The sequence below is a fragment of the Protopterus annectens genome, chromosome 2.part1, assembly GCF_019279795.1.
Source record: "Protopterus annectens isolate FY-2018-M chromosome 2.part1, PAN1.0, whole genome shotgun sequence".
NCBI lineage: Eukaryota > Metazoa > Chordata > Ceratodontiformes > Protopteridae > Protopterus > Protopterus annectens.
The window spans coordinates 1,847,499,936-1,847,514,441 of record NC_056729.1 but is presented as its reverse complement, the minus strand read 5'-3'; the positions used below and the strand labels follow the sequence as shown (position 1 = coordinate 1,847,514,441).

Here is a 14,506-nt window from a genome sequence, read left to right as displayed (position 1 = left end):
CACTGAAACAAATGTTACTCTGCACAAGGAACAGACTAATGTTACTAGGCTAATAACATGCACACCTCACTGAAACAAGTGTTGCTTCTACACAAGGAACAGGGTAATGTTACTAGGCTAATAACATGCACACCTCATTGAAACAAACGTTACTCTGCACAAGGAGCAGACTATTGTTATAGGCTAATAACATGAGCACACCTCACTGAAACAAGCGTTACTCTACACAAGGAACAGGGTAATGTTACTAGGCTAATAAGATGCACTCCTCATTGAAACAAACATTACTCTGCACAAGGAGCAGACTATTGTTATAGGCTAATAACATGCACACCACACTGAAACAAACGTTACTCTGAACAAAGAACAGGCTGATGTTACCAGACTAATAACATGCACATCTCACTGAAACAAACATTACTCTGCACAAGGAGCAGACTATTGTTATAGGCTAATAACATGCACACCTCACTGAAACAAATGTTACTCTGCACAAGGAGCAGACTATTGTTATAGGCTAATAACATGCACACCTCACTGAAACAAATGTTACTCTGCACAAAGAACAGGCTAATGTTACCAGGCTAATAACATGCACATCTCACTGAAACAAACGTTACTCTGCACAAAGAACAGGCTAATGTTAGGCTAATAACATGCACACCTCATTGAAACAAACGTTACTCTGCACAAAGAACAGACTGTTACCAGGCTAATAACATGCTCATCTCACTGAAACAAACGTTACTCTGCACAAAGAACAGGCTAATGTTAGGCTAATAACATGCACACCTGATTGAAACAAACAGAACAATGAAAAGTGATCAAAGAAAAAGAATAAGGGTCAAAGATACAGACGTAGACAAAGACAGACAGAAGAAGAAAGAACGTTGAAACAGAACAATGAAAAGAAATATCAACAGTTTTGTTTGTTTCTACATTAATATATGGTGCTGCAAATCAAATAACCTGCATTTGTATGCAAGCAAATCACTGAAAACAAAACACCAACATACGTATGATGGTTGTATAGTCTTTAAATGTTTATTTTTGCTTTCAGTCTTATATGATTTGACCATATTATGTATTCCATCTGTAGTCTTTAAATGTTTCTGTTAAAAAGCCGTATATTTTCTTAAATGTTCAGAAATAATTAAACATTATTTGGTTATAATTGTGTGAAGCAGCATTTTTAATTTGGTATTTTATTCATAATTATGCACAGATAACATTTGGTGCCAAAACCTGCAGTGTTCATTTTTTATAATGTTGCATTAAAATGCATCTATATATGAAGTAATTGTGATCAGCAATTACTTTCAATTATATCACGGATAAGTTTTGGTCCAGGATAATCACTAACTACAATTCCTAGTCTTCCTTTTCGTCCAGTAATGTAGGAATGAAGTTTGGGATTCATTTTTCGTGATAGTTCACGTGGTGCTTGGCCACCACATGTGAAACTTGAAAATGTTATGAACAGGGTATCACCTGAGCTTCTCTGTGCTTCATCTAGGTGAGCTTTGACCTTGTCCCACTTTTCATCTTCTCCAGCACTCCAAGTGTCTTCAAGATCTGCTGATCTGAAGTAAATTCCCAAATCGTAACCGGAAAAGTCTCTTAAAACAATGATCTTTCCACGGCATTCTCTCATGTTTGGAATGTGGTCTTGCAAATAAAATCTTGCTGCAGGAAAGTTACTCATTCCTGCCTTTAGTGTATCAGTGAAAGACCTGGTATTGCCATCTGATTTATACTCCTCCCTAATTCGCATAAGAAGAACTTCAGATGGATTGGCTTCCAAGTATGATATCATTTCTGACACCACACCAGTAAAATTACAACCCTGATAGAAGGCTTCATGATGGATTGGCAAACCGTCATTGAAATGCCTACATCTAATGTCAAAGAATCGAACTCCAAGCCTCATTTGGGTATTTAAAGAAAGACTTTGGCACCAAACCCACAACAAGTCTCCAGCACGGGCCATACTGTTATGTGTTCCAGGAACTGAAAGCTGTGATATTTTCTTGTCATCAGGAACAGATTTCATCCAACATTCATTGTATGATTCAGATGGTGGGTCATCTGGCACATTCCAATAATCAGGATCTTTAGCATTAATATTTCCCATTATTTCAAGATATACCTAGGAAAAAAATTAACACAAGTAAGAAAAATGTCAGCAACAAAATTGTAGAAAACAATAAATGTGAATATTACCAGAAAAGTTTATATCAGCTAACTTGCATTCTTCTAAATTGCTTGGTGTCACTGCTAGTGGTAATAAGCACTTTCCTGTGGAAATATCTCTGGACAGCTGTGCATATCATTGGCACAAGCACACCTCCATTCACTTTCCCACACACATGCACGCATGCACACACACACACACACACACACACACACACACACACACACACACACACACACACACACACATGTGTGCACATACGCACACACATCCACACACACACACATGGACATGCACGCATGCACACGCACACAGACACATGCACGCACACACGCATACACACAGACATGCACACATGCACACGCATGCACACACACGCATGCACACACACACAGACACACACATGCATGCACACAGACACACACACGCACGCACACACATAAACAGACACACACACACATGTACACACACACATACACACACATAGGTTCATAGGTTCATACTAGGCTATCTGCCCTAGGGCATTTATAAGCCTTGCCAGAGTGTGTTTGGCTTTCTTCACCCATTTTAAATTAATTTTGCTATGCCCTTTTTCGAGGTTAGTATACTGTGCCTCTGTCTAACAGTGACACAGATGTGATACCCGGGGTAAACCTATGATCTCCCATCCACTCGTCAAGATTCCTCTTGAAGAGAGTCAATGAGGGACTCTGCCTAACCTGGACTGGGATTTTATTCCAGAGTGAAGGGAGCCTCTGGGTTATGAATCTGTCCCTCCAGTATGTACTATTTATTTCAGTGCTGAGGTTCAAGTCTTTCAAGCGCGTAGCTTGATGGGATTTGGATTTTCTGAGATGCAGCATGTCCATTGATTCCAGACATGCACAGACACACACACACACACACACACACACACACACACACACACACACACACACACAGGCAGTAATTGTTGATCAGGCCCAACTAAATTGCACTCGGAGACACAATCAAGCATTAATTTCTCCACAAATATACAGATACAACTGAGACTATTCATCTGTCTGCATATATTCAGAGATGTAAGCACATATACAGAAATTCACACCCACCCCAACACCACATGTCCGCTAACCTTTGGTGCAATTAATTCTAATATGATCTCACACATTGAAACTAATGAGTGGATGCAAACTTTTAGGGAAGTTAACTTACACAGATCAGTGCTTCTCGGAATTACTTGGCTGGGTAAATGCCTTATAGTATGCATTTCTGGGGTATTCATCGCTGATTAGTGAATCCCACTTCCCTGAAAAGTCTCATTAGCATGTAGGCCAACTGGGGAGACAGCCCACCAGAGTGATTTTACCTACAGCATAGAATCATTGCAGAGGATCTGTCTCTGAATCAGAAAGGGCCACTGTCAGTGAGAAAATGGATGAGTTAGGGCTTAACACTGGTGGTAGCCCCTTCTGAATTGCAAATTTTAGTTCCAGCACAACAAACTATATGCTATAGTTTTTTTTTTTTTTTTTTTTTTATAAGAGCAGCTTCATTTCACATTCTTATTTGAGAACCACAGTTATACTGTATATCCTCAATTAATTCATAAACTATCAAAATGTTGCAAAAACAGCATTGATTTTTATGTGAGGGAAGAAATTTTGGGCTGACATTTGGCATTTTACTTGTCTGAGTCAGAATGTATTTGGCATTTTCTTTACCCAAGGTAAGATGGTTTGTTATTTCAATGAGCATGATAACATTAAATAACAAAAAGAGTTACAGAAAGCTGTCAGTTGAAATACTTATTAAGATCTTTTTGGTCACTCTTTTACTCATCCATAAAATGTCTACTTTTTTTACATTTCCTTTATGCTCACTAAGAATGTTGATATTCTGTGCATGTTATATCTGCCATTTAGCTATTTTTACAACCTGTAAAAAGTGCTAGCCTGCCTTATGAGTAACATTGTACAGTACTGTAAATGCAACATCCTTCCTTATGAGTAACATTGTACAGTACTATAAATGCATCATCCTGCTTTATGAGTAACATTGTACAGTACTGCAAATGCAACATTACCATTTGGGAGTATAGGAAGGCAGTGAAGTTGGCATATGCACATGTACATAGCTACTTTTATGTTCTGTACAGTTTTCGTAGGAAAATAGGAGAGCTTTGTGTTCATGTTTACTTTTGTTTCAACAATCTGAAGTTGTACTAGTTAAAAACACATGTCATATATGTATACTGAATACACACACACACACACAAGGGTCAACTTCATAACATTGAAATTTCATAACATTGAATTTCATAACATTGAGACCAGAACATCAAAAATTCAAAACGTTGAAAATACAAAACATTGAAAACTTAGAACATTGTGCTTCATAACATTGAAAACTACATTGCACAAATAAGATCCCATACACCTACAACAGCAGCTAACTAACAAACACACTTTCTACTACGTCCTCTGCACCCCCATGTGGGGGGTCTGCCTCCACAACCCCCCGTAAATTAACTATACCAACTCCAAGATCGCACTACAGTGGAAAAAAGTTAATTTTGTAACTTCAGTGTATGAAGTTAGGAAATTATCTTTTTTTTCACTGTAGTGTGATCTTGGCATTGGTATATTTAATTTACGGGGGGTGGGGGGCAGATCCCCCCATATGGGGGGTACAGGGGGCAGAAACATAGTAGAAAGTGTGTTTGCTAGTTAGGTGGTGTTATAGGTGGAGAGGATGTTATTTATATATGCATTATAGTTTTCAATGTTATGAAGCACACTTTCATAGGTTCATAGGTAGGTACTAGGCTATCGGCCCAAGGGCCTATGTAAGCCTAGCCAACAAGGTTCCCTAGCTTACACCACCCAAGAGAGTTATTTTCCTGTGCCACTGTCGAGCAGAGACACAGACGTGATCCCCGGGGTGTATTTCCTATTTCCCATCCACTCATCAAGATTTTTCTTGAAGAGTGCTAATGAAGAACTTTGCTTGACATAGACGGGTAGCCTGTTCCAGAGTATGGGAAGTCTCTTGGACAGGAATCTATCCCTCCAGCATGTCTTGTTTATTGTGGTAACAAGGTTTAGGTCCCTAGAGCATGTAGCTCAGAGGGATTGGGATTTCTTTAGGTGTAGCATGTCCAACAGCTCTGGGTTTGACATAGCTTTATATGTTAGGCAGAGATCACCTCGGAGTAGGTGATATGCTACGGAGTAAAGCTGGAGTTTTTTGAGGCAGCCAGTGTAGGGCATTTGTTTGAGGCCAGTAATCCTCTTTGTCAGGTACTTCTGTGGCCTTTACAACTGCTGCAGATGTCTTGTGAGGTACATTCCAAAAGGGGTATTGTACTCTATAATGTGTCTAATGAGTGTTGAGTAGAGGGGAACAATGACCTCTTTTTTCCTGGATGAGAACACTTTTATAAGGTGTGCCACATAGAAGGACTTCCTGACTACTGTGGTGATGTTACTATCAAAGGGGAGACTACTATCCACCTGGGACCCAAGGTCTCTTATCACACATTCGGTGTTAAGTAGATTGCTGCCTATGTGGTAGTTCATGGGTACAGCGTTTTTACCTAAGGGGATGACACTGCACTTTTTGGCATTGAGCTTGAGGCCATGGGTCTGACACCAGGAATCTGTCTCAGTGAGGCCCTTCTGTAGGATGTCCACATCATTTGGGGACTTGACTATGGCTCCTAGTTTGCAGTCATCTGCGAACTTCATTAGCCAGAGGCCTTCTGTGTTAGCCTGTACTTCAGAGAGGTAGATAACAAACAGGAGCGGTCTCAGGACGGAACCCTGTGGTACTCCATTTGTCACTGCTTAGAGGTCAAATTTGGAATCTGCACCTTTTATAGTATGGGTTCTGTCAGTGAGCCAGTTGGCAACCCATCTTGTGACGTAGGGATTTATACCTAGTTTAGTTATAATTCCAGAATGGGGGATGGTGTTGAAAACCTTGGCAAGGTCAAGACAGGCTGTGTGAACCACCTTACCCTCATCTACGGCTTTGGTGACTGTCTCAAAGAAGCCGATCAGGTTCAGGAGGCATAATCTGCCTTTCACAAACCTGAACTGGGTGGGATCCAGAGTTTGGAGGTTACCAATGTCTTTGTTTATGATTTTCATGATGATATGTTCCATGGCCTTGCAGACCAAGCTCGTCAAGCTAATAGGTTGATAGTTCCCAGGATCAGTGGTGGCTCCCCCTATGTGGAGTGGGATAACTGCTGCTGTGCACCATTCAGTGGGCACAAAGCCTGATGCACAAAGCCTGAAAACTCAACGTTCTGAGTTTTCAATGTTTTGGGCTTTCAACGTTTTGAATTTTTGATGTTCTGGTCTCAGTGTTATGAAATTCCATGTTATGAAATTTCAATGTTATGAAGTAGACCCACACATACACACTCACAAAATTCATAGCCACTGCATTCACTTGATGAAGTCAGATAATGATGATGGTCTTGTGTTGTCTCTAGTATCACCCAGTTGGTAATTCCAAGACTAATAGCTTCAAAGTACGCCAGTACTATGTTCAGTGTATGTGCAGTGCAATATGGGCATCCCTAAATACAACAGAGTGCAACTGAAATGAGGATACTTCCTGTATGTGTGTTATTGTCAGGTACAACGGTGATTTAGTTATTTGCTGCACTGCTTTGATGTCTGAATCCCAAACCCATCCTATGTTACTTGCACAAAACCAATTCCTGCTCAGTATAAACTGCCCAAAGCTCAGAACACCCTCTTTATATCCACAACCTGTATGTAGGGCTACCTATCATGTGTGTATGATTCACCAGACCAGTCAATATGCTTCTAATTATTACTGAATTCTTCTTTCATGTTCTGTTTACAATGATCTACATATATTGTACATTCATTTTAGAGCAACTCTCAACACTTGTATAGTGCTAGTATGGGACCTACTCTTCTCTCTGTCACCTCTCTCCCAATCAAAAAGAAAGAGTCCAGAGGAAAATTAACTACAAATGAAAATCATTGTTGTGGACCAGATAAAACCATCATTTCTCTACAGTTGTTTTTATTTTGACTTTATGGCCACAATTACTAAAGAAATACAAGGTGATTGAACTGATACTTGTAGGCCAGTAGTCAAAAAACAACTGGAGTAATAGGCAAACTTTGTCAAGCATGAAATGAAATAGGACAAATTTAGTTTTCATAGACAACTCTTTCTTTCAAAGTCCAAAGAGGCATTCATCTTTACATCGGGGTATCACCCAATGATTAATACCAAAATATGATTGAATATATACTTTGCAGTCAAGGCTGGAAGGGCTTTATACAGTCAGCAAATCAAGACCTGAGTTGAATATGGCTTGGACCATCAGCTTCTCATCACAAAGTTTAAAATCAAATACTTTTAAAATCAAGGAACCTTGATTGGATGGGAGATAGAAAATTCACCCCAGGGATCATGTCAGTCACCCTGCTAGACAGGGGTCCAGGGTAGTAAATAGTGCGGGAAGAAATATCCAGGGAATTGTTATGGCTAGGCTTGTATAGGCCCTAGGGCCAATAGCCTAGTACCACCCTATGAACCTATGAATGAAATAAAACAATCAGTAGGCCCAACTAGACAGAAGCTCAACAATATTCCATTTGAATAAGTACTGGAGGTGAACAATAGATTTAAGGGAATAGACTTGGTGGATACCATTGGCAAGAAGATGACAACAAAAACATATTCCAAAAAGAAAGAAGATTAAGAAGGCAAAATGGTTATCTGAGGGCCTTTAGAAGTGGCCAAGGAAAGAAGAAGACAAACGGCAATGAAGATGAATAATATTTTTCAAACTGAATGAAGACTTTTCAAAAGAATAACAATAAAAGATACAGAAGGATATTTAAATGAACAGTGCAAAGAAAGGGAAGGAAATAATAGAAGGGAAAAGACAAGAGATCTTCAAGAAGAATGGAAGCAGTAAAGGAATTTTCCAGTTAAAGATGGACATGATAAAAGGCAAAAACTGAGTGGGACCTAGCAAAAGCACAAAAGAAAAATATGTTATTATCAGATTGAAGAAAAGAAAAATATGTGGCTGGATGAGTCAGAACTACATAAGAAGGACCCTAACATTATTGGTACATATACTAGCCAGACAATCTGAACAGTGAAGTTAAATGGTACCCAGAAATCCTTAATAATGTAATAACCAGTTCAGTACTGGAAATGAACTGCAGCATAACTGCATATTGCCATCTTACGTACTTGATTTATTTTTTGCAAATACATTTATAAAGTTTTCAAAATTAGAAAAATACACAGCATACATCTAGTTATTTAATTTATATACTGAATATATTACACAAAATGCTGTGTTAAGTGAATCAGATGCTGGATTCAAAACTGTTAGTAGAAATATTTCTAAGCCTAGCTATGCAGCCCAACTCAATTGTGTCCCTATATATCATGGGCATTTATTAGGTGGGGGTATGTTAGGAAGGTTCTAGAGGTTATGTAGGGAGGTATGTTAATTTGGGCATTACTGTCTGTTTCTGTCTATTAGACATATGGGAGCCAGACCTGGGGTGAATTTCCGATTTCCTATCCATTGCTCAAGGATACACTTAAAGAGGATTAGGGATGGACTCTGCTTCACATGAATGGGGAGCTTGTTCCAGAGTGTAGGGATCTTCTGAGACACATATCTGTCTTGCTAGCATATACTATGAAACTATAACTAATTATATTATATAAGGGGACCTTCATTGTGTCACTACTAGACAGAGGCACAGTATTCTAGATTTATTCTGTACATTTTTGTACCATTTCATGGGGTGGCAAAAGCCACATCACTATGGCTAGGCTTACAAATGCCCCAGGGCAGATAGCCTAGTACTATACTATGAAACTATGAAACTACTATGTTCTATTTATGTCACAAGCAAATTTAAATCCTTGGATCTAGTGGTTCTACTGCTGTTCATTTTACGGATCTGTCAAAGTTGGATTTGAGGGATGCCTTATACATTAGGCATAGATTGCCTCTCAATAACCTGCAGGAGACAGAGTATAGAGATAAAGTTTTAAGATGATCCATATAGGACAAAATGTTTATACCCTGGATTTTCTTGGTAAGGAACCTTTGTGGGCATTTCAGCTGTTGCATATGTTTGGTCAGGTACCTGATGAAGGGGGAATTATATGATAAGAGATTAATAAAGTGCCACTATGAAATTAAAAAATGTCAAATGGCACCCAGCAAGAAACTTGAAACAAAATAAAGCACGTTCAGGAAACTGAACAACAGTATCCACTCAGACAACTGAATAAAATTAAACAAACATACTTCCAACATTGCAACTATTTTGCTAAGCGCTTTCATTCTTTTTAATTAGAACTTCATCACAGCCAAAAAATCAGACCACATGGTTTAAATACTTCATTCAAAGTTAGTCACATGGTTCAAGTAAATAATTAGGCAGCTATTCCTTTTTGCAATATCTTTAAAATTAATAAATCAAACCATTCACGTCAGTAGCAATATTTGTGCACTTACAACTTAATAAACTAATATTTAAACAAGCAAAAATTAATTAGATACAAAAATCCTCATAAACTTTATGATTTTAAGATATACTTGATGTTAGTATTTTCATTTAAACTGGTCAACTTGTCTGTCTGCGAATAAATCTGCCAATTAAGTACTTTTACTTCAAGAAAATTGTTAATATCTCCACTAAAGGGACTTTGTATGATGAAATCAACTACATAAAATATAAATTTATTGAAGTTAATACAGATAGACTGATATTTGGCCAAAGCATTTGTGAAATCTTTCTTCTTTATACCAAGAATATGCTCATATATTCTCTTACATAACTTTCTATTTGTCTTGCCAACATAAAAACATTCATATGATTCACAAGTGGCCAAATAAACTAGAAAAGCAGAATTACATGTAAACCTACTTTTGGTCCAAATCTACTTCTGATTATGTTTCATAACTACATTGGAAGCCTCATTTATATACCTACAATATTTGCAGTTATGACAGCGAAACATATCATTCCTTTTTAACTTGTACAAGAAATACTCTCAAATAACCTTTTTAAATCATACTTTTTCTTATAACTAAAACTGAGCATAAATCTCTTTTCCCAAGAATAATATTCAAGTTCCTGTTTACAACATTACTGATGTTAGTAGAACCTAAAAAAAGGAAAAGTAAAAATCCTCATGTTTGAAGTAACATTGGGCCACTCCTTAAACCTGTCAATAAAATAGGATACAAGTTTTTCTCTCTAAAATCTTTTAACTTCTGAAATAATGTTATGCAAAACCATCTCTTGGTGACCCCTATCTCTAAATAATTCTTTGAGATGAATAACTTCATCCTCAAATCTCAAGTTACTGCTTACCAAGCTACCAAGCCTAATAAACTGTCCCATAATAAATTTGTTCTTCGTAAATTTCGGATGTTGTCTGTCAGAGTTCAAATAACTATTAGTAAAAGCTGGTTTATTTAATGTTATTCAGTCATCTGAGTGGTTACTGATTTTCACTTTCCTGAATGTGCTTTATTTTGTTTAAAGTGGCACTATAACTTCCTTGGACCTGAATGTCATCCCCTTACTTTTAAGTTGGTCAATATAGAATGATTTTCTTACTACCTTGGCCAGATGTTTGTCAGAGGCCATTATTGTCTACATATGTTCCCAGATTCTTGACTACTGGGTCAGCTGTTAGTAGTGTCTTATTGATAGAGCAATTAGTCTGTATGGCAGCTTTCCCCAAAGGCACTATAATGCATTTCTTGGTATGGAGTTTTAGTCCACGACATTAGCACCAGTCAATTATCTGTCTTATACCCTCTTTTTAGATGTTTGAATCATGAAGGAAGCTTTAATAGCTCCCATTTTGCAGTCACATGTGAACTTTGTTAGTCAAAGGCTCCTGACTAATGTCAAATAGGAGCAGTCCCAGCATGGAGCCATAAGGTACCCCCACTGTTGACCAGTCTCTTAGTGGAGGTAGTATCACTAATCCCAACTTCTGGGCTCCTGTCTATGAGCCAGTTGGCAATCCAGTAAGTTACGTGGGGGGGTTATGCCCAGTTTGGTGAGTTTGCCAACTGTACCTGAGTAGAGTATTGTATTGAACACCTTAGCTAGGTCCAGGTAGGCAGTACACATGGTTTCCCACAAATCCATGCCTTTGTGACCTTCTCAAAGAAGTCCACAAGGTTTAGTAGGCATGGTCTTTCCCTGATAAAGCCAAACTGGGTTGGGTCCAGTATCCCCACATGCAGCTGACACCACTCTCATGGGTGAAAGTAAAGAGGAGTTGAAAATTCTGTTGATGAAGGTGAAAATGCTGGCTTGCTGCTTAAAATGAAAAAATAAAAAGTTGCCTAGCCCAATCAATTCTTTCCAAATAGTTGTGAAGAAATGGAAATAGTGACAAATTATATTTTTCTGGAACCAAGGAGCTTCACAGATGGCAATTGCAACCATGAAATTAAAGCACATTTGCTTCTTGAGAGGAAAGTTATGATAAATCTGAATAAGATACTAAAGAGTAAAGATATCACATTTTTAACAAAGGTCCATAAAGTCAAAGCTATGGATTTTGCATTTGTAATATATAACTATGAGAGCTGGACTGGACTACAAGTAAGGTTGTGCATCCATAAAGTGATGCTTTTGAACTGTGGTGCTGCAGAAAACGTTTGAGAATTTCACGTACTGCAAAAAGATCAAAACAATCAGTACTTGAGGAAAAAACACCTAGATCATTCACTGGAATGTCTGATAGTACAACTAACTTGGAGATGCAGAAAGAACCCCAGGGTTTGTGTTAAGGACAGCGGTCAAAAGACCCTGTTTCTGCAATGCATTATTTTGCGATTCAGAGATATTTTAGCTATAATGAGGAAAGACCTCATTACTGGCTAATTTTTTTAAAACTCCAGGTGCAGATTAAGACTTTCCTGTGGTAGCTAAAACTGACAGCCTATGCATTGTATTGGCACAGGCACACCCCTTCATTCACTCTTACACAAACCATATATACCATGTCTGTCTCTTTGCTGTCATAATATCCCTCCATATCTGTCTCTTTGCTGTCATAATGTTCCTCCACGTCTGTCTCTTTGCTGTCATAATGTCCCTCCACGTCTGTCTCTTTGCTGTCATAATGCCCCTCCATGCCTGTCTCTTTGCTGTCATAATGTCCCTCCATGTCTGTCTGTTTGCTGTCATAATGTCCCTCCATGTCTGTCTCTTTGCTGTCATACTCTCTCTCCATGTCTGTCTGTTTGCTGTCATAATGTCCCTCCATGTCTGTCTCTTTGCTGTCATAATGTCCCTGATTCATTTTTATTGCCCTCAAAATCACAGATGATTACAGTCAGTCATAAATGCCAGATATTTGAGTTCCACTTTTCATAACCTTCATTAAAAGCATGCTAGTGCAAACACTGTTATTCTAGTGACTATTTATAAGAGAAATAATTCCACTCTGTCCCTGATAGTGTGCCTGTGTCCACCCATTATTTCTGCCTTTATCTAGATTTCATCAGCTGTGAAGTTAAGAACTATGCTTGTATGCACCCTGTCCCTCTCCCTCATAACTCACAAACTGTTGCAAACTTCCATAATGCCCAGGACAGTTATTATGTTAAAAAAAAAACTGCACCAACTTATTAGTTAGCTTCATAGGTTAATGCTACTGTTTTCCTTGGCAAGGGCGCAGCATTCAAACCCTCTATCCCAGGTATCTAGTTGCACCCTTCAGCCCACATCATCTTTCTTTTTTTAAATAAGTGCCTTTAAGTTATACTGTTAAGAGTCTCCTTGGTGTCTAGTATTTTACTACCCACATCTTTTGAAAGTGTCATTAATGAATGTTTCTAGTGGGTAGTGTTTCCCAGCCACATCTTTAGTAAGTAAGTGACATTAAGGCTCATCTTCTGTGGCTAGTGTTTCTTGTCCATGTATAGTTAAAATGCCATTAAAGCCTGATACTGCAGTATTATCTTTGATGTCTAGTGTTCCCAGACCCAAAGTACCACTAAGGCATGGATTTAGAGTTATTCCTTGTGTCTAGTATTCCCCTGACACTGTGATGCAGCCTAAGAGAGTGCTGCACTCCTGACTACATCATCCTTTGGATGAGATGTTAAGGTGTGGTCCCATCTACTTGAGTTGGTGGTAGCTCAGGAGGATGTAAAAGATCCCACAGCACCAGGAAAGGTCCCATTACTCTTGCCAGTTTTCCCAGAGCAGTATATATACACCATGTTTGATCTCCCTTGAACAGAGATAACTAGCACAGTGGGAGTAACGTGATTAGCAAAGGATAGATACATTTATTAAGTGCATCTAAGGTACTATATGATGACTATTTATGTTGGCTAGAGAGCTAGTGTTCCTCTCATCCCTTGTTTGAGTACTATAAAGGTGAAATATTGAAAATATGTCCGTGGAGGCTAGTGTTCCCTGATGTTCATCGTGTTTCACTGTTGCAGTCATCACCATAGGGTTCTCCTTGCCGGCAGGCAGTCCTCGGTCGGCCAGAATCCCAAAGACTGGGTCCGGCATCAGCTGTTCAGCTATGCTCCCTGATGTCAGAGCGTCAGGAGTACAAAGCTGCTAGCCGACGCCATGTTCTCCAGTCTTTCTTGCCATGCGGTGAAAGCAGTTCGCAAGTGCCGGTCGACTGACTCCTGATAATTTTTCGTACTTCGGTCCAAAGACTTATTTCTTCTACTAAAAGCCAAGTACCCCATTGGGGAAACTTTTTTCTTGCTCCAGTCCGATGTCAGAAAAAGTTAATAATTGTATTTCTTGTGGGAAGCAAATACCTCATAAGGATTTCCATTCTTACTGTATTCCTTGTTTGGGCCCTGACCACAACGTAGCTAGTTGTTGGTTTTGTGCTCGATTTAACCAATGAATGATTAAGCAAAGGTAGGATTTTGCTTTTCACTACTTTGGTAGGCGATTTAATTATAAAATGTCGTCGGAGTTCACAAACGACACAAGGATAAGGACAGGCCTCCGAGGTCCAAATCAGACAATGTTTTACAAGCAGAGCCAGCTTCTGGTTCAGCCGTCATCAGTGAGGCGCTTTCGCAGCCCCTGTCGTCAGCCATTTCAGAACAGATTGCTGAAATGGACTCCCATGAGGAGCCAACTAGGCCTTTGAGTACTTCAGCTGCAGGACCTTCGGACAATGCTCCCTCGGATGGGTCCGGAGCCGCTGTGCAGTTACCGGCTCCCGAGGGGGTATTCAGGCCTACACAACTTCTGATAAAGGCAAAGCCAAAGACAAAGG

The 14,506-nt window shown here is 39.0% G+C and overlaps 1 protein-coding gene across 1 annotated transcript in view; it reads right to left on the bottom strand.

Moving 5' to 3' along the window:
* Positions 1–1,030: 1,030 nt before the first annotated feature.
* The window catches only part of LOC122794802 (1-phosphatidylinositol phosphodiesterase-like), a 60,141-nt gene continuing 46,665 nt past the window's right edge, over positions 1,031–14,506 (bottom strand). The window contains exon 2 of the mRNA XM_044063416.1: positions 1,031–2,149. Within this exon, the coding sequence (XP_043919351.1) occupies positions 1,307–2,134 (828 nt within the window). The 5' untranslated portion in view covers positions 2,135–2,149 and the 3' untranslated portion in view covers positions 1,031–1,306. The remainder of the gene's footprint in view (positions 2,150–14,506) is intronic.